Raw genomic sequence first — 26855 nt, forward strand, 5'->3', positions numbered from 1 at the left:
CGTTCCCCTCCCCCCACCCCACCCGCCCCGCCAGCCATCCGCTTTGTATAAAGGGGTTTTCGGGTCTGCTAGAACTCTTCACAAAAAGCAGTCTGATACATGTTGATTCCAACTAAGTACATACATGTTGGTGGTAACTGTGGATTAAAAGTTGCCCCCTAGTCGGCCCAGAGTACTACTACATTGATGCTTAAAAAAAAAAAAAAGTCTTTAAATACCGAAATAAAAAAAGCAATATTACAAGGAAAAAAAAAAAATAAAGAGGTCAAAACCAAAAAAAGGTGCAATACTTAAAAAGTCTTTGCTAAGTTATACCTGCCTAAGCGAAAACCACATACACAGGAAACACACAACACAAAGGAACGAAAGGAGACGCTTGAAGTCCACACTGGTTTAAGGACATTCGTTAAGTAAACGTTTCTGTCAGTGATGGCCTCGTGCTGTAACATGCCGCGGCCTGGCACAGGTAACGCTCGGCGAGAGAGGAGCAGAGAGGGAGAAGCTGGAGGTGCTCTCAGGAGGCTGCTCGCAACCGATTTGTGTCCGTTTTCACAAAACGCAAAAGAGAACCAATGGAAACCTTTAATTCGGCACTACCTCACGTCTGCTGAATTCCTCCTACCTGATGACACGAGATGGGGAGCGTTCTTTTTCTGCCTTTGAGACGTGGTGTACGTAAAAAATCGCCTGTTCCCAGTCAGACTGATGAAAGTAAAGGCCTGGATAAAACTTAGTGGGTATTCCATGTGCCTGGTGGCCATGAACTTTAAAAAAAAACCAGAAATCAGTAAACACACGGTTGCTCCAAGAGGTGCCTCCTGCTCTCCTACTTTTTTGGACTTGGCAGTGCTCCGCTCTACTGCTAGGTCAAAAGAAAAGCAAGAGAAAACTCACTCAGGCTAATTTGCAAATGGAAAGGAGCTCCCTGCTTATGAAATCATTAAAAAGCACTCTGTTCATCTTAATGCAGCCCAACGGAGTTGCTTTAGTAAGCAGCGGCTCCCCGCGCTTGTGTGTTCTCTCAGTTAAAAAAAAAAAAAGAAAATAAAATAAAAAGCAGATGGCCGGCCAGCCAGCCTGCAGACTGTCAGCAACGCAGCTTTCTGAGATCAAGTGGGGGAGGAGGAGGAGGACACAGGTGCACACACACACACACACACACACAGAGACAGAGAGAAGGATGCACGCGGATGCACATGAACGCACGTGCACACACATACCAGAACGAGCATGCCTGGGCAGTTACATGTGCCAGAACACACTGGTATTTATCAACCAGCCAATCACAAATTTTTTCCTTTTTTTTTTTTTTAGGTTTTTTGTGTTTTTGTTTTTAAAGTGAGGCTCCGTCAAGTCTTCCCCCCCCCACCCCAACAATTCTTTTGAATTCCCCTCCCTCCCAAACGTGGTAGACCTAAGGACGGAAACACACCCAGTGCAAACAAAGTTAAAAAGCTATTTTTTTTTTCAGTATATATGTTTCTTAGCAACAACTTCCATATAACATGAAAAAAGTGAAAAACTAGAAACTAATTTTTTTAATTTTTTTTTTTGTGTTTAAATTTAAATGGTATGTGTACTTGCTTCACATTGTCTTTCTAGGTTGGCGTTCATGATTCAAGTATTTCAAGAGTGATATGTTCTCTTTTTGGATTCATATTCCAAACGAAAAAACTGAAGTTATAAGGGAGGCAACTATGTGCTCAGACAGTCTGTCAATGACCCACCTTTTTTTTTCTCTCTCCGTTTTCTTTTTTCCTTTTAAAAATGTATTTATTGCAAGTTGAAAAAAAAAACGAAAAGGTCAAGTTAGTGCTGCTGCTGTTCCAAAAAAGGTCACGAGGTCAGAGTTGAAAGTTCTAAGTTCAGATTGAATCCGACCCTCCTCCCAGAAGGTCACCAGGTAGTAAGGGAGCAGGGCTGCCCATCCTATGGGGATCTTCCACAGCTGGGACTCCCCACAAGCTAGAAGAATAGTTTGGGGGCCCCCACAACGAAGCGCCAGCAAGATCGGCCCCGCTGCTGCCACCAGCACTGCTGCTCCACTGCCCGAGCCCTGTGGACCCACCGAAAAGATTCAGAGCCGGTCCGACGGGATCTGACTGCGTCTGGCCGGTCTCCAGCGACTGCCAACCTGTGGCGGGTGCACTTGGGGTTGCTGCAGGTGTAGGGGGCTGAGCTTGTGCCAGAAAACGGCTAACTTCGTCATCGGTGGCAAACTCAGCCAGGATGGTAGTGTTTCCCAACACACACCTAGAAAAAAGGGGAGTAAAGAGCTGTGGATTGGAGGGCAATCCTAAAGCACCCACAGGGACTGAGGGTGCTGAGTCCTCGAGAGTCACTGGGTACCCCTCTGACTAGCAGCTTTCACATCCCCAGGAAGCTCTGCAGAACGCCGCATCGTGGGCCCCACCCCAGGCCTCCAGGATCAACGCCTGCATTTTAACCCAACCAGGTGCTCGAGAAGCACTGTTTTCAATCACTAAATCTCAGGACACCCAAAGACTACTAGAGGGTACCATGTATCAGTAACCTTTGGGTATATGGAATTCAGACGTGGAGAACAACGTCGCGCCTCTTTTCCACCAGGGGAGGTGGAAGCTCACACCACAGGCAACGGGGTGACTCAGCTTTAGACATCTGGAGGTGCTGCTCTGTGTCACGGCCCCACTCACTGCCTGAGCCTCACTGCCGCCCGCTCGCTCTGCTGGTAGCTTTCTGCCACGGCATCTGCTGGCTCCCAGTCTGACAGCAGCTGGGAACGGGGACGGTCGCGGTGTGATCCAGTCCCACCTACTTTAGACAAAACCATGGCTACCCCCCCTCCAGACCACCGCGTTTCACCTTCATCAACAAAGAAGCCAAGGTAGGTTGCTAGGTTCTATTACAAAAAGTCACAGTGCTTCTTACAATGTTTCACAGTCTCATAAATACTGGCTTTGTTTCACGGTACTCAAAATTTATTCACTGCTTCACGACCTCATAAATTCCTTAGTTTTAGAATTCTGGTGAGTGGCCTATGAGATGCACAGGACAGTCCGTGCTTAGGTAGGGAGAGAAAAGCAGTCCCCTCAGTACTAAGCAATTGCTTAAGCCATGATGCTGTTTTTGTGTACCTGTGTCCTGTCAAGCAGGTGGCAGGCCACTCACGTGTGCACCTTCATGCGCGTCTGTCTCAGTGAGGGCACGATGGGTACTCACATGTGCAGTGCGGTCTGGGCCTTGGCCGCCTCCTGTTTGGTGCTGTATCGAATCAGGGCGGTGCCCTGGGTTAGGTTCAGATGGAATGTCAGCAGTGGGCCATGCTGCATGCAGATGGTTCTCAACGTTGACCCATCAATCTGAGGGGTAATGACATTCATGAGATTAAAACCTGGAGGTGGGGTGTGAAGGGAACGTAAGTGGCCTTTCTTACGCAGGAGAAGGAGAAGGACTTCTGGATTGTAAATAATGGTATCAGCACAAAATGCGTCTTGGAGGAAGGAGGGAAGAACTCGGAGCAGGAAAGAGTGCACTGAATAGAAGTCTTAAAGGCAAATTTTAAGATTTTCCAAGCCTGGGCTAAGATCTAATGGGTCCATACTAGAAATAAAAACGTTTGTAAAACACAGCTCAAAACCAATCATACGGGGCGCCTGGGTGGCTCAGTGGGTTAAAGCCTCTGCCTTCGGCTCGGGTCATGATCCCAGGGTCCTGGGATCGAGCCCCGCATCGGGCTCTCTGCTCGGCAGGGGGCCTGCTTCCTCCTCTCTCTCTGCCTGCCTCTCTGCCTACTTGTAATCTCTGTGTGACTTGTGATCTCTGTCTGTGAAATAAATAAATAAAATCTTTAAAAAAAAAAAAAAAAAAACCAATCATACATTCAACCTGCAGTGTCTTTCCCTGAAGAGGTAAACAAGTGAATGTGTGTTGATCTGTCAGGCTTCAGGGAGCAGAAATAAGACGGCACCTGAGTAAGAACTTAAGAGAACATGCCCCGTTCTTGGCATCACCGCTAGTGTAGTAATCTCCACTCCCCCGGGTAATGATCTCACAGAGAACTAACTAAGAGGTTAGCACTGCTAACCACACCTAATGGTGTGGGAGGCTGCTGGCTGACCTAGCTCACGGACTATAGTGGTGTCCTTAGACTCCCATGGTGGCCACCCCGGGGTGAGACTTTCTGCCTCCTTCTCTGTGAACTCTGCTGCCTCAGCCTCCTGTTAGCCAGACTCATGTCCAGTGATTCCAGACTGTTTCTCTAGCCCAGGACTTGGATGAACAAACCTACTTCTTCACTCTGATCAATTTATTTGTATCGAGATCTTAACTAGGTTGAGATAGGCTGCAGAGTCCAACACTCGGTTCATTTCTTTGGAAGAGAAACAGATGACCATCGGAACAGCCTTCGAAATTTGTGCTACTGGTGGCAGCCGTGGAAACGCTGTGTGGTTTCGCCACGGAAACCCTGCAGGATGGAAACCAGCAGGTTCACCAAATTTCTTTACAGAAAATGGTAAGCAACTATATGAGCATGGCCTAGAGTATGACACAAGTGACCTTTCAGCAGAGATGCCCTCTAAACAGATTTTAGGTAATGAAAGTAAATTTATCCAAGTTCCAAAGACTTGCCCTAAAAACCTTCTTCTAAGCCACGATGGAGATTAGTCTATTAGGTAGTTCTGAGCTTTAAAATTAAACAATTCTTTTTACTACAAACACAGCCAACCCCTTGATATGTGTGATTTTACACACGTATACATATGTATTCACTATTTTTCATAGAATAAAACAGAAGTGGACAGCTCGTTAGCATCCCCAGGTTCCTTTCAAAACAGCATATCCATTACTCTCTCTCTCATCCTAACCATATAACCACCACACCGAGCGACAACTTTTAGAATGTTGTCATATTCTGGGATGCCTGGGTGGCTCAGTTGTTTAAGTGTCTGCTGCCTTCAGCTCAGGTCATGATCTCGGGGTCCTGAGATCTAGTCCTGTGTCGGGCTCTCAGTGGGGAATCTGCTTCTCCCTCTCCCTCTGCACCCCCCCACCATCGTGCTCACTCTCAAATAAATTCTTTAAAAATGTTCTAATGAGGCATATACAGTTTTGAGTATAGTCATATAAAATCTTCATACTTCAGTCAATTATCAGCTAAAAAAAACCCCACCTGGGGCTTTTAGCTGAACTGATATGGAGATTAAGAGCCAACCCAGGGACACCTGGGTGGCTCAGTTGGTTAAGCAGCTGCCTTCGGCTCAGGTCATGATCCCAGCGTCCTGGGATCGAGTCCCACATCGGGCTCCTTGCCCCGCAGGGAGCCTGCTTCTCCCTCTGCCACTCTGTCTGCCTATGCTCGCTCGCGCTCTCTCTCTCTCTGACAAATAAATAAATAAAATCTTTAAAAAAAAAAAAAAAAAAAAAAAAAAAAAAAAAGAGCCAACCCAGACCCTTCCTCATGTTAGCTCTATTTATGAAACTACCCTTCTCCACATGTACTCTGAAATACAAGCCCTGGGTACACTCTGCACAAACAGATTCACTGGACAAGTAAATTTAGGAGAAGCTGTATTTCCCCACAGAGGATCATAATACATGTTAGCATATTAAAGGATCTAAGAAGTCTCATAGTGAAGAAACCTGCTTAATTTTGTTTAATCAAGTATATATTCCAAACATATTAGGCCAGAGACCTATTAATATCCCATGGGAACACTCTAGAACATGCTGGCTTACTAAAGTGTGCATGAATCCATTTATGAATTAAATGCTAGACAATTCATTTTATGTGTCAAAGGGAGGGAGACATAATTGACTCCTTTGAATAAGGTGTTGTAAAGGGGGTGCTGTCAAGTCCAAATGAAGGTCATGGGCTCACTTGCAGTGGGTTCATTTAATCTCGTGTGAGTGTTCAACGTTAATACTGCTGCAAATATGTCAGTTATCAAGCAAACAAGGTGACAGACAGAGTGGCTTGGGGCAAATGAAACCCATCACTGTAAAAACAACCCAGAGGGCATGTTCTGAAGAGAGCAAATTAGTAATGCCATCTACAAAGAAGAGAGTAACAGACGGAAAACTGAAAGCACCCATGTGGCATTCACACTATGAAACTGACAGATTTCTTCTACTGCCGAGATGGATGGTTAATTATTTATGAAGCATAAAAATGGGAGGATATTGAGCCTTAAGCTTTGCTGGGCCTACACTCCCCATTTAGGAGAAGGCTTCAAGCCCTTGGGTGGGCAGACCCACTCCTGTGCGCTGGACCTCTCTGTAGTGACCAGGAAATTAATGAGCTTTCTTATCTGCCGACATCCCACACCTGAGTTTCCCTGTCTTCATGCAATCAAGTCCTGTCTCGAAAATCACAAGGAAACATGATTACCTGTGGAGTGAGATTGTGAAGAACCAGCCAGTAACTGGGACGGACTGAACCACCATCACTCCAGGTAGAGGCTGAAGCAACCAGAAAAACAATTAGGAAGAGCAATAAAAAAAGTCAGGAAGCCACGTGTGAGAAACACTTTCACACAGCCCACATACTTCTTCTCTCCTGTTCTTCGCGGGCTTCTCTTTTCGACCGCCCTCCGACACCCTCCACCCTGTCACTGAATGGCCAGCTCTCTTCTCCTAGACCTTGAACGCTGCACTCGCGTACCTCACTGGTAAGACAACGTTTTCCTCCTAATGTTCTCCCTCTGCCGGGCATCATTTTTACTTCACCAATCCCTTGAGAGTTCTGGGATCCCTCTGCCCTAGACTGACTACTACCTTCCACTGAAGAGATACTCTCTCCTCTACCAGACTGCCTGTCTTGTGAAGACTTCATGTTCTTGTTTTGTGTTAACATGAACCCCTCGTGTTTGAACAGCGATCCTCTTTTCGGCGGATCCTTCTCACCCGAGGCAAGCCGCGAGTCCTGTGTCCCCCACCCCCTGACTGATCGGGGTGCTGTGCTGCTCCAGGGAGATGACGGTTTGGGGTTGGTCAGACCGGGAGGTGGGCGGGGCAGCGGTGTAGTGTTCCTTGAGGAAATATGGTTTTTCCACATCTTGTTGGAGAGATGAGTGGGGTTGTGTCCTATGGGATCTGGGGACCATGTTGATTTGTAATCAGGGAACTTTGCTATAAAGAAGAGAAAATTAAGGAAGGAATAAGGTTAGGACCGGTCGCTTTTGTCAATATACATAAAAATTGTGTATACTCATAAAATTCTAAAAATAGTTAAAAAAACATTTTGAGAGTAGCAATGCAAAGTAACATTGCTCCTTGAGCTTATTAAATATAAAAATGTCAATGATTACTACTCTGAATTGACAACATATAAACTAAAGATTTAATATGATAACTAATTCTCTACTACTTTCTTGGTCAAACAGAACATGAAAGGGAAGATTAATTCAAGGGAAGTATTCCTAAAACCATTAGTCTTACGGATACAGTAGAATGTGAATCCTAGTAAAACTATTCTATAAATACTCATTGACTGAATGGAAAGTAATTAGAAATTTGTACTTTTCTTGATCCAGATTATTAGCTATCAACATTCAAATAAAAATTTTTTGCAAGGTTTTTTTAAAGTAATCTCTATACCCAACATGGAGCTCGAACTTACAACCCTGAGATCAAGAGTCACATGCTCTACTGACTGAGCCAGCCAGGAGCCCCAACATTCAAAAAATAATCAACAAATATTTGCTAAGGGCTTAAGATGCTTAAAGGCACTATATCAATGCTGTGGGTAATACAAACAGTTATTCTCAAGAGTTCACCGGGGAAGACAGAACAGATAAATAAGAGAATTGGTAACCTCAGACATCATCACACATGTTCAATACACAGAGAAGACACTGCTTGGCCATCATGTAAGGCCAAGGGTTTGCAAAGATAGGTCTGGAAGGATTTACATAAATGGATGGGCTCAGAGAGTCAGAAGAATATAGACCAATGTCCGATCTGAACTCTATCTGTACCAAATATGTTTTCTTCCAGTTCTGGCTGAACAGTATTTCACAGGAGCAGGTATAGGGAGGCCAGAAAGGTGGGCTGGGGGCCAATGAGGATGCTACTAGATTTGAGCTTGTAGTGTTTAAACTTGGCTCTCATCTTGGGTGACAGCAAGGAGAATGGAGCAGAAGACATAGATGGGAGACGGGGCTGCAGACTACACCCCCTGGGAGACATCCAAGACATTTACTTCATTAGGAAAGACTTCATTAGGAAAGGTAATGGGGGGTGCAGAAAAGTATACATTCAGTTTAGACATGTCTGAGGTGATTCTTGGGTCATCTCTCAGGTGACTGTCCAACTGTAGACAAAAAGATAAAAACAGTTCAACTGAAGACAATGGGCAGTTACTGGAATAAAAGAGTTGGGTTGAAAAATGAGTTTTTACATGTAAAGAAGTCCAATGAAAGTATAATGCAGCGTGGTGGTTAGAAACATGGATTGGTGAGTTGTGTCCTTACACACTCACTCAGACCTGTATCAGCTCTTTGAGTCTGAGTTTCTTCATCTATAAAATGGGGAGAAGGCCAGGACCTGTTCCCAGTCTTTGATGAAGGTAAGGTAAGAATTCATGCTGAAGGCTCAGCCTGGTCTCCAGGAGCAGTCAATACATGACAGGCAATTGTGACCCTGTCGATGTGACACGGAGGTAAAAAGAAAGAGAAGATAATCTGTAAAGCCATTCACCTACAGTGTCTTAGAAAGTAGCTAAGGATTTATCCCATTTGTTTTTGCTTGGACAGAACAGAAGCCTTAATGACTTTAATGGCTTGATGTCTAACTTTTCCAAGACCAAGGTGCCAATTAGAAATAATCTCTCTACCAATCTATGAGGCAGTGTGTTGAGTGAGTGACTTCAAAGGCTTTATTGTATCCATTAAGTTGTTATTCCCTATCGTCTTAAAAAAAAAAAAGAAAAAAAGAAAAAAAGAAACACACATACACATAAGGAATTCAACAAATGTCGGTAAAATTAATTAAGGGCCTCTTTTTTTCCCCCTTGGCCATTTGTCTGCAGCCTTTGTCCATAAGTGGAAGGATTTTTTTTTGTAGAAAAGCAAGCCATAATTGGCTGCCTAAGGAATAATAATCTGGATTTCCCTGGCTCTTCCCATGGCCCATGATTCCTTCTGGTTCAAGAAAAGCACTTATGGCACCAAATTTAACCTCTGCCCTCTCAATTCCCAAAAGGCTCCCTGCAATTATGTCACCATCTGCCCTGTCCTAAAGCTGTGTCTCATCCTGTCTCTGTGCCATAGGAAGCTCCTTGAGAACACGGCCAACAGAAGAGGTGTGCCTCCACTTCGGCTGACCTGAGCCAGTTAGCTTCTGTTGACATCGTCCTTAAGAAATAAGTGTCCATTTCCTTTGTCAAGGGGAACATGACGGGAAAGTGCTAGCCAAAGGGAAACAAAGAGGTCATACTTGTACCTGAAGTGCTATGAACGTTGGTAAAGGAGTTGTCAGAGGCACTGTAGGGCCAGGCACCAGGTGAAGGCAGCGAGGTGTTGAGGGAAGAATTAGACCCTTTGGGTGACACGGGAAGAACGAGATAAAAATACTGCAGACAGATGTCATTAAAACCAGTGAAACCTTAAGTACTGTATTTAGCCTTTGATGGAAGATTAAAATATATCTAAAAAGGTACCCAAAAAACCCCTGAAAAGCTACATATTTTTATGTTTTCTGACTAAATTACTAGATTATTAGCAGGTACAAATGAAACCACAGATTGACAGACACGAAATGTTGGATATTGAATAAACACAAAGGATGCCTCACTCATTTACCTGTGGTGTTATCCCGCAGAAGTTGGTGGTCAGTATCTACAATGGGAGATGTGGCTGTACCCCCCAGCACACTTCCTGGGGTGACATAGGGGTCAGATTCAGGGTCAATGTTTTGGATACCTTTCCATGGCACTCCTGGTTGGAATTCTGAAAAAAGGAGAACAAATATTAGAGGTAGGAGGTTGTTCAAAAAATTGTAAAAATCAAGTGTTTTATTTTATTTTATTTTTAAGTAATCTCTACACCCAGTGTGGGGCTCAGACTCACAACCCTGAGATTAAGTCCTATGTTCCTCTGATTGAGCCAGCCAGATGCCCCTCAAGTTAGTTTTTGATAGAAGACATAGATCTGTGAAAAGTAGAATACTAAATCTATTTTAGTTCAGACTTTTATCATAAAATTAAAGATAAAAAACTCAGCCCGGGGGCACCTGGGTGGCTCAGTAGGTTAAGCCTCTGCCTTTGGCTCGGGTCATGATCTTGGGGTCCTGGGATCGAGCCCTGCATCGGGCTCTCTGTTCAGCAGGGTGCCTGCTTCCACCCCGCCCCCGGCCCCGCTTGCCTCTCTGCCTACTTGTGATCTCTGTCTGTCAAATAAGTAAAAATCTTAAAAAACAAACAAACAAACAAAAAAAACCACACACAAAACACTCAGCCCGAACAGGTACTGTGCCAGCATCTCTATGTTATCAAGGACGCTGACTTTTTCAGTGTCTCTGTGGCTTTGAGCCAGAGCGCATCAGTGCCTGGTCCAGGCTGCCGCTCCTCCTGCTCCCAGGAAGTTCGGGCCTGAGGGCAGCAAAGTCAGGAGTAAGTAACCCGGTGCTCAGGGGAACTGTCCGGGCATCCAGAACAAGAACTGGGAGAAAATCTGGGTTGAAGATGAGTGACTTCTCCCATTTATTTCACCGAAAATTGGCTCAGATGCAAAAGAAAACACAACGCAAGCGACCACTGTGACATGGAAAGCCAGGGACAAACAGCAGGAATTAACTGGCTTATCAGGAGAAAGCCTAGAATGCGTGGACGTGTCTGCAAATTTTTTTTTATCGGTTAATTTAAATCCTAGTCAAAGCCATGGGATAGTATTTACAAGCTTTTGTTTTCTCAGTCATGACGGAGAGAGATACAGCATTACACACAAACAATATACATTATACAAGCTTCAATGGGAGGAAACTAAATGGATTCCTATTACAAACACACCCGTACAGGAAGAGGTTTAGAGGGAGGCACACTGATTTTTTATTTTTGCTTAACTAAATTTGAAAAATTTTTACAATGAAAATATTGTATCAAAATAAAAAGAGAGGAAAAAAGTAACAAAGACTCTCCCGGCAGCATGATTGCATACCTGGGACCTAACTGGTAATACTTGCTTCATGAATAAACAACTCAATTAAATGGACATTTCAGAAGATCCCATGTTACAAGGCATCCTACGCACGGACGAATGCCACAGTGCCAATGCTCCCACATCACCTTCTTTGATCTCCAATTCCACTCCTCTGACCTCCTGTAGCTCGTCTGTGCCTCTGCAGTGTTCACCACAGTTACCTGCCTTGTAGGGGGACCAGCGTCCACACCTCACCTTTCTGACTGAACTCGATGGAGCGGAGGAGACCCCATCTACTGTGAATGTCCTATCTCTCCCACAGCACAGCGCATGCCTGGCTTTTATCAGACAATAATTACTAAATGAAAAAATAAAGTAAGTGCCTTAATAACTGGCAAAAGCAATCTGCCCAGAACCCAAGATTAAGAATTAAAAACAAACGATACACTAGGGGTAAAAAAAAAAAAAAAAAAAGGCCTGGACAGTACCTGGAGGCCAACTGGCATTGCTGGATTTACTTCCGATCTTATTTGTTGGTGGAGATTTGGCAGGTAACCAGCTATCACCAGCAGGACCCGTATGGCCACCCAGTGTGTCACTCGGGATGATATCAAACTGGTTGTATGGTGACCCTCCTCGAGTCTTACCAGGGGCCACAATAGCGCCTGAGGGGAGAGAGGAAATTCATTCACACCCAGAAAGGATTCTTATGAACACAACTTGTCAAGTCTCTTATTCAGCAGAGAACCGTATTCTGACATTTACGCAGTTAAAAAGGAAAAAAAAAAAAGGTGCTGGAACGAGAGGTCGCCCCGGCCAGCCAGTATCTAATTCACAAGCAGGATGAGCAGAAACGATCCACTTCACCTTCCGGAGCCTCCTGGGGTCTCACTGAGGCACACAGCCCTTTTCTCATCCTCGAATCTTCCTTTCAGTTTTAAAATTCCATGGTTTAAGAAATTAACAAAACTTTCATCAACGATGAATCACATTATTCTCCCCAGTTTCCATACTAATGACTCAAGAATGAGAAATGGGGAAAAACACTACACAATCCGTGGTACATAGGACATATTCTTATGACACTTGTACGGACGCCTCCCCCCGACCCCCGCCACCGCCCCAGGTTCCTCAGTGCTCGTCAGACCTCAAGTAGCTGGAAGAACCAGTGTACACAGAGGGAGCCCACTGGAGGGAACAGCATCCGCCATTGCTTTGAATTCCAAAGCCATGAGATAAAGTCCCGCCTCGGGTCTCTCCAGCACGAGGGGAGCAGGGAACCCTGCAGCTCTGCTGCCCGTGGCCCCGCACACGAAGCAGAGCTAATCCTTCTGTAACTGTCCTCCTGAGAGATTTCGGCAGTTCTGTCTGTGCCCCTTTTATACATTTCTGATGCTACGAGGCAGGAAGAACATCGAAAGCTCAAAAGTTCTCTTAACCTAACAAAAAATGACCTTCACCTTCAATAAAACTTTGGGCCTCTGTGAGATACCACCCTAGTTCTTTCTCAAATGAATTTTACATGCTGCATTGTGTCACCTGATCTCCCCTCAGGATGCTGTTTATAAACAGATAAAATTATTTCCAGCATGATGTATTAAAATATTTGTGTAAATACTGATTAAAATCATTTGCCCGCGTTGGCCCAGTAGGAGCATTAAAACCACCTCCACGCTCTGCTAAGACATCGCCTGCATTTCTGGAGCCGCTGACAGAAATCTGACTCTAGGGCACATCACACTGAAGTCACAGGAAATGAAGAGCTCGATTTCCGTGGCGATGGCTGAGGAAATGGGGAGCACAGTATCTATAAGCTATGAAAAGGCAAGTAGATGTTTAAGCTTCTAGATATCCTCTCACGTGACATTTTGTGTTTATTATCGTGCACCAATCATGTCTTTGGGGACAAGAGGACCTGACAAATCACCAGCCTAAAGAAGCAGGATAAGCGCCCAAAGCTACAAATGCTGGGCCTGAATTATTCAGTCTAGACATAGGTATTAGAATTTCAATAAATCATTCTTGATTTCGTGGCATGAAATCAAATGAAAGCACATAGGGAGAGCAAGGAGGAGCTCCATGTGGCCAGTTTATTGTCTCTCGGATTGACACGTTCAAGAGTGGTTGATAAAGGAACCCTGGAAGTTTTCAGACCCGAGAGGCTCAGGTCTGCCAGGGAACTGCGGCTGGACCAGCCCAACACCCGGTTACACCTGGTTCTCAAGGCTACAGTTGAGTCCAGGTGAATTATTGTCCAGTAAAATAAACATTGAAGCAAAGGCTGAAGGAAGTTTTGAAGACCTTTTATCTGTTTTACAGGGACACAGAGAAGCACTTACAGAGAATGATGGAAATGAAGAGCCCACGGTTCACAACCAAAGCCTGTGATGTCCCTCAGCTGCTGTCTTGCGGACACTAATTCATTACAAACAAGAAAGCTTTGTGGACAGTTCAAATGTTATGTACTATTAGTCATCTATCTTTTGGAGACTAAAGGGTTCGAGTAATCAACATGATATTTGTTGTGATCTCTTACACATCAAAAAAAAGGGGTTCTGTTCTCTCAGCTCAAATATTAGGGTTTCATCCTAATGGGTACTCGACTTCACTGCTACTATCCTCAATCCCATTACAGGTGGGAAATTTTGCTCCCCTTAATTACAGCTAGCATTTTAAGTTTCTTGTAATTTGAAATATATACAACCCCAACCTGCCTCTCACAGGTGATCATAGGCTTTGGAGGAAAAAAAATCAAGAGATCAAGAAAAAGCTAAAGATTTGTGCTTCAAAATAATTTTACAGGATACATTATCAAGGCCCGTGAAGGCTGTACAGCTCCAACTCGTAAGGCTTTGCTTGCTCTTACCATTTTTGTGCATATTGGCTTCCTGTGTGGCTACAGAGGGCAGTCCCTCCATCATGGAGGTCCACTGTTTAAAGCGAGACTCTGTTCCAGCCTCCTTCCCACCAACCATGCCATAGTCCATGCCGCCAGAGCTGAAGCCTAAAACAGAGAACCACATTTTACATCTTCCTATATATTTCTAGTATCAGCAACCAAGAGATCTGAGATAGAACCAACTTCATTTGTCTTTTAAAGACTCATTCACAAAAAGCTTCTTCACTCAGAAACAGAGATTTTGATTCAGAACGCTCATCTTGGCCCTTGCTTGCTCAAGAAAGCAATGGCTCTTTGTGCAGGTATGAAAATGTGCAGGACTCCCCATCACTCACTCATTCAGCTAACGCCTGAGCCAGCAGAATGCTGGGGCCAGGAATTCGCCAACTCAGAGAGCCATCTCCACACATCAAACTAATATGGCAGAACATCGCTTCTCGGCCTTTTGGCTAAGAAAAAGTGCAAACTAATATGGCAGAACAATAGCCACAAGGGTGAGGGGGTCTGGTTCAAGAAAGGTTTTGCAAAAGAAGGGGTATTTGATTTAGGGCCAATGGCAGGTATGCGAGTAAGTCAAGGGCACCAAGCAGAAAGCTCTGATTGATGACAATCTGGTACATTTAGGGAATGAGGAGTTCAGTGTGACGCTAGTGCTGGGCTAACCATGGCCGAAGTGAGGCAGGGTGACAGGAGATGGGGGAGAAATGACAGTCATGTTCTGTAGGGTTCTTTATGTTTTAGGCCAAGGACTTTGGGCCTTTTTTTTCTAAGACAGGAGATAAGGACATTTTTTAACAAGTGAGAGAAAGAAAAAACCAAGTTTGTATTTTAGGGAGCGCCTGGATGGTTCAGTTGGGAGAGCAGGCGACTCTTAATCTTGGGGTCATAAGTTTGAGCCCCACATTGGGTGTAGAGATGACTAAAAATACATAAACTTAAAAAAAATTTGTATTTTAGAAAAAGAACTGGCAGTATAAGAATGGGGCGCGCAGAGATCAAGGCAGACGCAGGAGATCAATTCGAAAGAAATCTTTTCGCAGTGATGAAGACCCCAGAGCTCGAACAGGCAATGAGGGAGAGGTTCAGAGGTTACTTTGCCACGAACCCCAGGTAAGCCTCAGGTGTCGAGGCTTTTAGCACGAGTGCAGGTGGGTCATGACTTCCCGCTGCACAGGGCAGAACAGGGGAGAAATGAGCATGAGAGGCTTGCTGATGGGGGTCTCCCAGGCTCCACCACCCACTGTGGATCAGAATGTACTCAACATAAAAAGTAAAATAAAGTACTAAAATACACAAACGAAACAGAGAAGGGGAAGCGCAATGAACAGCCAGAGTGAGAATGAGGATGGACCGCAGTGAGCACAGAACAGCCGTCGCACGGGGGGTGAGCAGGGGTCCCATCACGCGAAAGCTCAGGCGGCTGCAGGAGCCAAACCCCATCTGCTGGTTCGGAAGAAGATGTGCCACGGCAGCCAGGCCATGCTTCTCGCTGTGCCCACTTGACCCTCCAACCATGTGTGGTGCCTCACTGGCTCAGAGATTCTACTTATTATCCAAATCCCATGAGGACCCAGGTCACGTTTTCTCCCTGTGCTTCTGAGTTGTCAGAGTCAGTTTCATAAATGCATAATAAATCCAGTTCAAATCATTCCTAACACCTTGACCTATATTTAAAATGTTGCTATTAATATAAAGAACACTGCTTCAGGGCGCCTGGGTGGCTCAGTGGGTTAAGGCCTCTGCCTTCGGCTCAGGTCATGATCCCAGAGTCCTGGGATGGAGCCCCGAGTCGGGCTCTCTGCTCAGCAGGGAGCCTGCTTCCTCCTCTCTCTCTCTGCCTGCCTCTCTGCCTACTTGTGATCTCTGTCTGTCAAATAAATAAATAAATAAAAATCTTTAAAAAAAAAAAAAGAAAGAACACTGCTTCACACTGTTTGTAAGCAACTTTACTAGTCCATGTGATTACTTGGAGAGTGGAGGTGGGGAGCAGAAATTCTTGGCATAAGCCGGAAATACTTTAAATTAACTGATTTTTTTTTTTTTTTAAAGAAGAGTTTAAGGTATTTTCTGTTTTCTTATGTAGTTGAGATGAAATGAGACTGGAGGATAGCAGGGCTGAAAGCAATAAGGCCTTTCTCTGATGGAAGCTTTAATGGCCTAAGTGGGTTCTCCTTGGGCAAGGAACGCCTCTACCTTTGACAGAGAAAACCAACACCAAGTGCCTGGATTCCAGGCTATTTGAAAGCTTGGTTCCAACCATGGAGGAAGAGCTTTTGGGAATAACCCTGGATTATATGGTGAAGACTAGAAAGAACGTGAGGATTAGTAAGAAGATAAAGAACCATTCCTTACACATTTCTTTTCTTTTCTTTTTTAAGATTGCATTCATTTATTTGACAGAGAGAGAGAGAGAGAGAGTGCACAGGCAGGGGGAATGGCAGAGGGAGAGGGAGAAGCAGCCGCCCCCCCACCCCCGCACTGAGCAGGAAGCCCGACGTGGGACTCAATCCCAGGACCCCAGGTTCATGACCTGAGCTAAAGGCAGATGCTTAACCAACTGAGTCACCCAGTCGCCCCCATGTTACTTTTCTTTAGAGTTGCTCTGAAATGTCTTTAGAACCCACCGTGAATTACAATTATTTAATTTCAGCTGCTTAGAGTCCTTCTGTGACACATGAAGCATAGAAAATTATGAAAAGTTACACATCTCAAGGGGATGAGGGGACAGTTTGAGCAGTTCCATCTGAACCTTAAGCAAAGTTGGCATCTTTCTGGTTAGAAACTTGGGACTCAAACACCACCAAAGCAAGGCAGCGTCATAACTAAGGAACAAGGTTTGGTAAGGAAACACCCAGAGGGCTGTGCGGAGAACAGGAGATTAAACTGCCCTGAAAGGTTTAACCTCTGAACCCACAACCGGGAGAGGAAGAATCAGCGCGAGGCTGCACATGGTTCTGGGTCTTTCTTCGATGCCCCAGAGTAACGGGCACGACTCACAACCTCTACGCCATTTGTGAGGCGCCACATCTCAAAGCCCAGCAACGTCCAGACCTTTCTGTCCTTGCTACTTCATCAAAACCACGCTCCTCAGTCCACCAAGCGGCCTCCCAGTAACCCTCTGGCTCACCAGCACAGAGCCTGTGCTCCAGTCCGACAGTCCTTCTGTTCAGGTCAGCGTACCCCCACAGAAAGCCTCACTTGTGCCAGGCTCTGTGAGGAGCTGAGGGACAAACAGAAATAAGACATGCCTCCTGCTCTCAGGGGTTCGTGTCCCCAGTACATCCTTTTTACCTGTCTTATCGTTCCTACAGATCCAACCCTTGGCCTCCCTTATCCATCCTGGCCAGAATGACCTTCTCTGCCACACACGCTGCTTCACTGACTACTCATCATTAGCGCCTGGCTCAGCTGCCACCTCCTTGAGGAAACTGGGATTTGCTCTTTCACACTCTTTGTCTATACTAGTTCTTTCTTTCCCGCTTTTCCTTTTACTATAGATTAAAAAACAAATCCGTGCTTTTATAATAATAAAAATACACTGTAAAAGAAACAAACCACCCATAGTTGCCCATTTAACACAAATATTTTTTTTTTAAAGTAGTCTCTACCCAACATGGGGCTCAAACTTACAACCCTGAGATCAAGAGTCACATGCTCGAACAACTGAGCCAGCCAGGTGCCCCCAAATTTTGATTAATTTTAAACATGAGAAGTAAAATTTTATTGGAAGTGCATTTTTTTCCTTTTTTTTTAAGTAGGTTCCACACTTGGCATGGGGCTTGAACTCACAACCCTGAGACCAAGACCTGAGCTGAGCTAAGAGTCAGACGCCCAACTGCCTGAGCCACCCAGGTGCCCTGGGACATTTTCTAGTAAGACGAGGGACTTTACTTCTTGATCAGTTCAGATACCTATAAATGAGAGATATGAGAGGGAGTTCACACTATTCCTACTTTTTAAATTCTGAGAGACAAAAAGCACCAAGAAATCTTATATATAAGTACACAGCTGTTCAAACACGTTTAGATAGGTCACCAGCCCCAGACAACTCAGTTAGGTATATTTTCAATTCTGCTAAAAGCAGGGAATGAGAAACCATTTTTTTAAAAAATAAAAACAATTAGTCAAGGATCAGTTAAAGAATCATTAAACTCATTCAACTTTTTAATTTTGAGAAAATATACCAAAAGAGGCTTTTTTTAAGGACTTACTAAGAGGCTTTTAACTATTCGTGCTTCTCTTTCACCCAGAGGTGTCTTTTTTAGTCTAATACTCAGTAGTAGGAAAAGTGAAATAGTATTCATTTCTACATCTTTGCTATACACTCTTTGAAAAAAATTTAACCTCTCTGTATGCGTTACGTATATTCTCATCAAAATCTTTTTTTTTTTTAATTTATTTATTTGTTAGAGAGAGAGAGCGAGCGAGCACAGGCAGACAGAGTGGCAGGCAGAGGCAGAGTTGGAGAAGCAGGCTCCCCGCCGAGCAAGGAGCCTGATGTGGGACTCGATCCCAGGATGCTGGGATCATGACCTGAGCCGAAGGCAGCCGCTTAACCAACTGAGCCACCCAGGCGTCCCTCTCATCAAAATCTTATAGCTATAGATTTAGTTATTCAAAACAGGCAGCCAAATTAGATTTACTTTCAATCCCAAAACGTATTTTTCAATTCAAATAAATGTCATAATATTAAGGAATTAAGGACATTTTTAACTGTGAAATAACTTGCAAAGTGTATTTTATAAGGCGGATTGTAAGTGGTCAGATTACAATTAATATGATGAAGACCTAATAAAATTTATCTATTGTTTCATAAGTGACCAAATGGAAATAAATCAGTAGGTCAGTATGTTTTTCTCCTTACTTAATTTGGATTATAATGCATAGTTAAATTTATAAGTTACTTTGAAACAAAAGCATGATAAAAAAATGCCCTTTCTTCAGTAAATGTAATATGTTTGTATGTATATAAAACGCTGATCCTTCAGCCATTAAAAAAAAAAAGCCTAAATAAAAGCACATAAGAGGTCTATTCACAGGTTTTATCTGATAAATTGTGAAAACATGTGTACTTAAGAGTATCTGTGTCACTAACCTATGTTGCTCAAGTTGTTGGCAGATACTTTTCTTTCCACCTAAGACATGGCCCTAGGGGATGAGACTGAAGACCTCAAAAGAACTGTGCATTTCAACATGTGGAAAAGCTGCCCAGGGCTTCCAGACGTCCACTTTGCTTTGTACGACTAGACCCTACTCTGGGAACCACGCACTCTCTGCCAAAAGGGGATGGAATAAGCAAAGCTACCTTGCTTTATTATCATATACGGCATCTAAATTCACAAGAACTGGACACATACCAAAATACCCAGGTTCTTATTTCGTTTCATCCTCAACAGAAAACGTGGTAAGAAGGTGAAGCCTTGGGGTGCCTGGGTGGCTCAGTGGGTTAAGCCTCTGCCTTCGGCTCAGGTCATGATCCCAGGATCCTGGGATCAAGGCCCGCATCAGGTTCTCTGCTCAACGGGGAGCCTGCTTCCTCCTTTCTCTCTGCCTGCCTCTCTGTCTACTTGTGATCTCTCTTTGTCAAATAAATAAATTAATTTAAAAAAAAGGGGGGGGGAAGGTGAAGCCTGGAAACACAGAGTTAATGACACCTTCATTAGTCATCATGGGAGGCTTCCCCCTCGCTTAGCACCCTGGATTTCTACACCCAAGATGGGCAGGCCTTAGTAAGACAGGAGCTGGTGGAGAGTTTGCTCTTCTTTTATGCCAAGTGGAAGAAAGGTTATTTTGAATTTAAGTCAGTTCTCAATCAGACTATTTTAAAGAAACAATGCCATTGGTGGATCTGGAAATTAATTCCCTTAAAACTATCCAGGATCAGGGGACGCCTGGGTGGCTCAGTTGGTTGGGCGGCTGCCTTCGGCTCAGGTCATGATCCCAGCGTCCTGGGATCGAGTCCCACATCGGGCTCCTTGCTCAGCAGGGAGCCTGCTTCTCCCTCTGCCTCTGCCTGCCTCTCTGTCTGCCTGTGCTCACTCTCTCTGACAAATAAATAAAATAAAATCTTTAAAAAAAAAAAAAAAAAAAAAACTATCCAGGATCAGGATCAAGGCATCCTCGGAAGTCCCTGTTCTTCTCCAGCAGGCAGTGTGCACCCCACAGAAGTAGAGCAGAGAGCAGGGCTATGCGTCCAGAGTCGCTCTGCTTCCTAGGAGCCAAGGGTTTCAGGTCTCCCCGACTCTTATTTTTGAGTTTGCACAGAACAGTATTTTCCTTACCAAAATAAAACCTGATTCTTACCACTTTGAGAAAAAACCCGCTGTAGTGTGTGGTACCTTTTTAATTTTTACATTTTATTTTTAAGTCACTGTTGCCTCACGGACTGGATTCTGCTTACCACACGTTCCCCGGTTCTGAAAGAGCTACCGCTTGCCTGCCAACAAATTCTTGATGAATGTCAAAGGTATAACCTTACTTGAGCTAAATTCTATTTAAATCAGATGAAATACTAATATCAGAAGAATTCTATCAGTTTGCCTCCTGAGCTTCATTTTAGTTCTCCATTTCTCCACAAGAAGGAACTTTTATCCGTAGAGCTAAACACCTCAGCCTGTACATATTCTAACAGATTATAACTTTAGATGCGTGTGGCACTCACGGTGCGAACAAACGTTTCAACTGGCTTTCAAAAATTCCCGGTGGCAGGGGCGCCTGGGTGGCTCAGTTGGTTAAACGTGTGCCTTCGGCTCAGGTCATGATCCCAGGGTCCTGAGATCAAGCCCCTCATCAGGCTCCCTGCTCAGCAGAGAGCTTGGTTCTCTCTCCCTCTGTCTGCCGCTCTGCTTACTTGTGCTCTCTCTCTGTCAAATAAATAAATAAAATCTTAAAAAAAAAAAAAAATTCCTGATAGCAGAAGAGCAGGTTGCCATTTGAAAATAATAGAAGACTCCCTCGGACCCAGAGAAGTCGGAAGCACAGCTCTGAGATTTACTCATCGTGTGGTTAGCTTTCAAACACCATCAGAACTCTAGGCTATCGGCTGTAAGGCCAGGATGAGAATCCTTCTCTCTCTCGTGTGGCTGCTGCGCAAACAGGGGTTAAGGAGGACCGAGCTCCACCAGAGGCTCAGCGGATGACTGACAGATTTTGTTAAAGGTGATCTGCATTACTGACCACTTACCAGAACCATATCCAGGTATTGGCCCTTTGGTTTGAAGGTCTGGGAGCCCCACATTCAGAGCGTTGGGTACCATGTTGTCCAGATGTGGCTTGGGCCCAACGGGATGAGAGGGCGAGTGCTTCATGCCAGGCTGTCTCTGCTGCTGTTGCTGCTGCTGCTGCTGCTGGAGCGCGCTCACCATCCGAGCCAGCTGGAGGCCAGGAGGCCAGAGCGAGGGGGGAACCGGAGGGAAAACGGACACATGAGAAGCCGGCACCCCGACCCTCGCAGCAGAGACCGCAGGTGGCTGGTGCTGGGCTCTCAGAGGCGCCGAGGTGCAGTCCTCACACAGAGCACTAGAGGGACCCTGCCAACCCCGCGTACCTGCTGCTCTTGCTGCTGGCGCACGGCTTGAGAAAGCTTCCTCTGGTTCTGTAGCAACTGCTGCTGCTGCTGCTGCTGCAGGAGAAGCTGACATGCCTACAAAACAGGGGACGGGAGAGAGGAGCAAAGTTTCCTGAGCTCGACTTACTGAGAACCCCAGGGAGCTGTGCACCAGAGCACGGTGGCTGAATCAAGTGTCTAGGAGGGAAGGACCACCCAGTTCCTGGTCTACTGGGTACATCTACCTCTAGCTGAGCTCATACGACCCTTAAACATGCATAAAACAAAGCAAATCAAGGTTAAAGGGAAAAAAAAAGCAAACAGCCTTTTTTTTTTTTTTTTAAAGCTATAGGAGGAAAATCTGCTACTCACCAACTGAAACTGGGGAATTTGTGGAAGCTGGCTCAGCATGGCAATTTGTTGAGGAGATAACTGGGGCCCCACATTGAAAAGACCTGGGTTCAGGCCACTGTTGGGAAACTGCTTGAGCATTGAGGCAGAAACCTGACAAGAAAAAAAAGATGCATTTTTTAGAACTTACCAAAATAAATTTTTTTTCCCTGTAAGAAGGTCTTAAGGTCTTAATAGGTCTAAAACAAGCACCCATGATTTTCCTTGACAAGTGTTTGTGAAAAATATTAAATGATCAGGAGAAATACACTAAAGTGTTAACAACGGTTATCTCTGAGTGGTGAGATGGGAAGAGCTAATTTTAGGGGCAACTGGCTGGCTCAGTTGGTGGAGTGTGCAACTCCGGATCTTGGGGGTTCTAAGTTCGAGCCCCACATTGGGGGAAGAGATTACCTAAAGATAAAATCTTTTTATTTTGCTTTTAAATTTTTTTAGGAGATTTTATTTATTCATCTGACAGACACAGAGAGACCACAAGCAGAGAGAGTAGCAGGCTGAGGGAGAGGAAGAAGCAGACTCCCTGCTGAGCAGGGAGCCCAATGCAGGCCTTGACCCCAGGATCCCAGGATCCCAGGATCATGACCTGAGCAGAAGGCAGATGCTTAACTGACTGAGCCACCCAGTCAGCCCAAGATAAAATTTTTTTTTTTTTTTTTTAAGAAAAAGAGCTTTTAAATTCTCTATTTAGGTTTTTCAATTTTTCTACAATAAAAATTATGAAGTTACAATCAGGAAGACTTCAGCAAGACAAAAAGTTTTAATGACAATACGACTTTTACCTGAGAAATTTTCACTGGAAACAGAAACAAAATATATCAAACTTCACAAGAGTAATAAATAAATGCCTAAAAGTGTTTCTGTTATACACATAAGGAATATACATTAGCCTGTAGGTAAGAGACACTGGAGTTTTGATTCATGACTTCTCACACCAAACACTGGGAGGCAGAGAGGCCGAGCGAAGGAGCCTAACAGGTCAGATGACTCAACCTGCTCCTTCTCCATGGTCTTCAGGAGTGAGCTAGGCTAGGCTGCACAACCTTCATGGACAGAGAGAAGACTCCCTCGCACCTTCGGACTGCTGGTCTAAGATGTTTGCACGGAGCTGAAGTGAGTTTCCCTGCACTTTCGTTCTCTGAACCTACTGAATCAGCTGGTGCCACAGAGAACAAAATGAACCTTCCATGGTGGGGGGCGGCACACTGGTCGCGTGTTAGGGCTGCAGGCAGACTGCACGGGCTCCCATCGCTAAGGTGTGTGACTCTTAGCCCTTCTGAGCCTCATTTTCCTTATCTCCAAAATTAGAATAATAATATTAACTCTGGTGATTGAGGACGTTATGAGTTAATTCACATCAAAGGCTTAGAACTGCACTTCATAAATGCTCGTGTCCTTCCACAGGGACGGCTCTCCAAATGTCGAGAGACGATTACAGCTCTTTGTGTCTCATCTTCAGACTAAACATGAGGAATTCTTTCATGTGTATCTCATCCCATTTCTCAAGGCACAGCCCAAGACAGAGAGTCATTTTCTAGAGCAGTCGAATACCAAGCAGACCTGGCCATTACTAACCGTTTGGTTAAAAGCCAGACTTCTACTTAACCATGCGCAAGATCTCCGTTTCTATGATGATCGCACCCTAACTCCCAATCACCCACTAAGCTTACTGTCAATTAAAATCTGTGATATTTTTAGGTTTTGCTCTCCTATGTAATATTTAAGCAGGTTGAATTGTACTAATTTATGTTTTGATCTTAGGATCTTATCTTTATGTACATGGCATATAGTAGATGCTTGATAAATACCTATTAAATAAGTATTTTATTTTTTTAAGACTTAATTTTTTTTAAAGATTTTATTTATTTATTTGACAGAGAAATCACAAGTAGGCAGAGAGGCAGGCAGAGAGAGTGAGAGAGAAGCAGGCTCCCCGCCGAGCAGAGAGCCCGATGCGGGACTTGATCCCAGGACCCCGAGATCATGACCTGAGCCGAAGGCAGCAGCTTAAACCACTGAGCCACCCAGGCGCCCTAAGACTTAATTTTTAAGAAGAGGTTTTTTTGTTTTTTGTTTTTTGTTTTTTTTTGAGAGTGAGTGAGTGCAAGGAGGAGAGGGAGAGAAATTTTTTTAATGATTTTATTTATTTATTTGTCAGATATTGAGAGAGATAAAGAGAGAGAAAGCACAAGCAGGGGGAGAGGAGGCAGAGGGAGAAGCAGGCTCCCTGCTGAGCAAGGAGCTCAATGTGGGGCTCAATTCCAGGACCCTGGGATCATGACCTGAGCTAAAGGCAGACTCTTAACCAACTGAGCCACCCAAGCATCCCAGAGAGAGAATCTTAAGCAGGCTCCACGCCTAGTGCAGAGGCTGATGTGGGGCTTGATCTCACAATCCTAAGATCATAACCTCAGTGCACCAGATTTAAATTTTTTTAAAAAAGATTTTATTTCTTTGACAGAGAGAGAGAGTGAGAGAGCACAAGCAGGGGGAGCAACAGAGGGAGAGGGAGAAGCGGGCTCAGGGAGCCCCATGTGGGGCTCAATCCCAGGACTCTGGGATCATGACCTGAGCCAAAGGCAGACAGTTAATTGACTGAGCCACTCAGTTGCCGAAAAAAATTTTTTAATGTTATCTCTACAGTCAGTGTGGGGCTGGAACTCATAACCCTGAGATCAAGAGTTGCACACTTCACACAATAAGCCAGCCAGGTACCCCATGAATATGGTATTTTAACTTACTAACAGTCACTCCACCGAATTCTTATCTAACCTATTATTCCACTTATTCCCAGTTTGTGTTTCCCTGTATGGTCGTTGGTGGGAATCTTGAACTTGACAGAGCTTAGGATCATTTAGTAGCATGTCAGTAAAAACTTCTTTCCAACTGAAAGTGATCGGGCTGGGAATCATTTACTAATCCACACAACTGTTTCAGCACTTAACTTACATTTATACATCTTGTCTAAAACAAAGAGACAGCTTGTCAAATGGCTTGTCAAAATAAGGATTTTGACAACAACTCTATCATTCTTATAATCTGCGATTTTTTAACCGATTAATAAAGAAAATAAGTTAAGACTTATTAGTAAATATATGATTCTTGATTTCCTATCAGAGACGCTCAAAAAGCCTTATTTCTGATATCTAGTCTAGAATCTTGCCTAGAACTGGCACCAAGTTCATCAGTCTACGCCACTTCCCTTACTGTTTCAAAAATTATTTTAAAAACACCCCCAATTCTCCTCACTTCCTTGTTGGGGAGGGGGACTCACCTTGCTCATCACACTCTGGGCATCCTGCCCTTTCTTGTTGGCAATAAACCTATAGGGAGGGTTGCCCTCTTCCAGTTACTGCTGTCTAAGTTTGTAATTCAGAATTAGGAAGCTCACATACTCCAAGATCAGCTTTCTCAGTGGTAAAGGGGATATTTTGGTCCCACATGCCTTCATCTTGTCTTAAAAATTCAGGATTTGTGCAAGAAAGAGGAGTTGTCATTATTAAACTCCCCTTGAAGATCCCCAGACTTCCTCAAAGATCACAGAAGGGCTCAGCAATCCTTTTCACAAATTCTTCTTTCTCTGCTGTAGGATTTAATTTGTCTTAACCCTTTTGGTTGAACGTCTTTGTTCTTAATGGAGAAGACAAAAGCAGTAAAAACTTTATTTTCACTTAATTTAACTTAATTTCTATTTAATCATTTAATACAAATACAAGTCGTCCAAAGCAGGGATTATTTACCAGCCACCAGAACCGCATTAAACAGAACACTGAAAGCTCTTTCAATATGCCTGCTGTTTTGCAAGTCTGTTTATGTTGCAATCCCCCAACACAACTCTTACACATATTCATCCCTGCTTGCTACCCTTACTTTCCATCTTTTGAAAATACCGCTTTAAAATCTGAGTCATCAGAAAGCTCTCACCGGAAGACCCACTGGGTCTTCCCACTGGATGTTTCTTTAGTATAACTGAGTTAAACTGGTGCTTCTGAGTCCCCATCTCCACCTGTTTCAAGAATACCTGCCCGCCTTTCCTTTCATACTTTCTAGTCTAGAAACATCTGAAGTCATGTTTCCTGTCTGGGCTCACCAACTCGTTTTCTTCCAAGATCTCAGCCACTTTCACTTAGCCTATCAATGCTGTCATTTTGGGAAGTATTTTGGGTTAAAGTAACAGTTCTTCCAGCTGTTTCCTCTCTACTCTCTAAGAGATGCTGAGGGTTGCCAACCAATGGGAACGCTTGCTGGATTTTCTGTGTTAACAGCTGGAGGCCTAGCAAATGTGAGCTCAGCGTGTGCACACCACTCCTGTGCACTGTGCCTCCACACCGATTTTACGGCCAGCATGAGGGGCTTAATATAAAAAAAAAAAAAAAAAAGGTAAACATTTCAATAATAACCTTTAAGCACTGATTACAGGTTAAAATGGTAATGTAGCTATACTGGGTTAAAGTATATATATATATATGTATGTTGGGGAGCCTGGGTGGCTCAGTGGGTTAAGGCCTCTGCCTTCAGCTCAGGTCATGATCCCGGGGTCCTGGGATGGAGCCCCGAGGTGGTTCTGTCCTTAGCAGGGAGCCTGCTTCCCCTCTCTCTCTCTGCCTGCCTCTCTGCCTACTTGTGATCCCTGTCTGTCAAATAAATAAATTTTTTAAAAAAATCTTAAAAAAGAAAGAAAGAATATATATACCATTAAATGGAATTTTACCTGTTTCTTTTTATCTTATTAAATGTGGATACCAAAAACCTTATGTTACATTATGCGGTTTGTACTCTATTTCTATGGGACAGTGCTGCTCCCAGGCCATCAGCATTGTTTCTCATTTCCTTTTCAAAGGGAAAGGACTCTATGATTCATGGGAAATCTATTCTGCTTATTTTG

At 44.2% G+C, this 26855-nt stretch overlaps 1 protein-coding gene across 4 annotated transcripts in view; it reads right to left on the bottom strand.

The window, feature by feature from the left end:
• Nucleotides 1-1754: 1754 nt before the first annotated feature.
• The window catches only part of TNRC6B (trinucleotide repeat containing adaptor 6B), a 247289-nt gene continuing 222188 nt past the window's right edge, over nucleotides 1755-26855 (bottom strand). For all 4 annotated transcript variants that reach the window (XM_080811162.1, XM_080811163.1, XM_080811164.1 and 1 more), the window contains 11 exons: nucleotides 21935-22066; nucleotides 21563-21658; nucleotides 21200-21389; nucleotides 13984-14121; nucleotides 11606-11782; nucleotides 9783-9929; nucleotides 9424-9519; nucleotides 6886-7110; nucleotides 6371-6441; nucleotides 3202-3341; nucleotides 1755-2253 (listed from right to left, as the gene is read on the bottom strand). In XM_080811162.1, coding sequence (XP_080667288.1) covers nucleotides 1866-2253; nucleotides 3202-3341; nucleotides 6371-6441; nucleotides 6886-7110; nucleotides 9424-9519; nucleotides 9783-9929; nucleotides 11606-11782; nucleotides 13984-14121; nucleotides 21200-21389; nucleotides 21563-21658; nucleotides 21935-22066 — 1800 coding nt within the window. In that variant the 3' untranslated portion in view covers nucleotides 1755-1865. The remainder of the gene's footprint in view (nucleotides 2254-3201; nucleotides 3342-6370; nucleotides 6442-6885; nucleotides 7111-9423; nucleotides 9520-9782; nucleotides 9930-11605; nucleotides 11783-13983; nucleotides 14122-21199; nucleotides 21390-21562; nucleotides 21659-21934; nucleotides 22067-26855) is intronic.

This window comes from Martes martes (assembly GCF_963455335.1).
Source record: "Martes martes genome assembly, chromosome: 8".
Classification (NCBI taxonomy): domain Eukaryota; kingdom Metazoa; phylum Chordata; class Mammalia; order Carnivora; family Mustelidae; genus Martes; species Martes martes.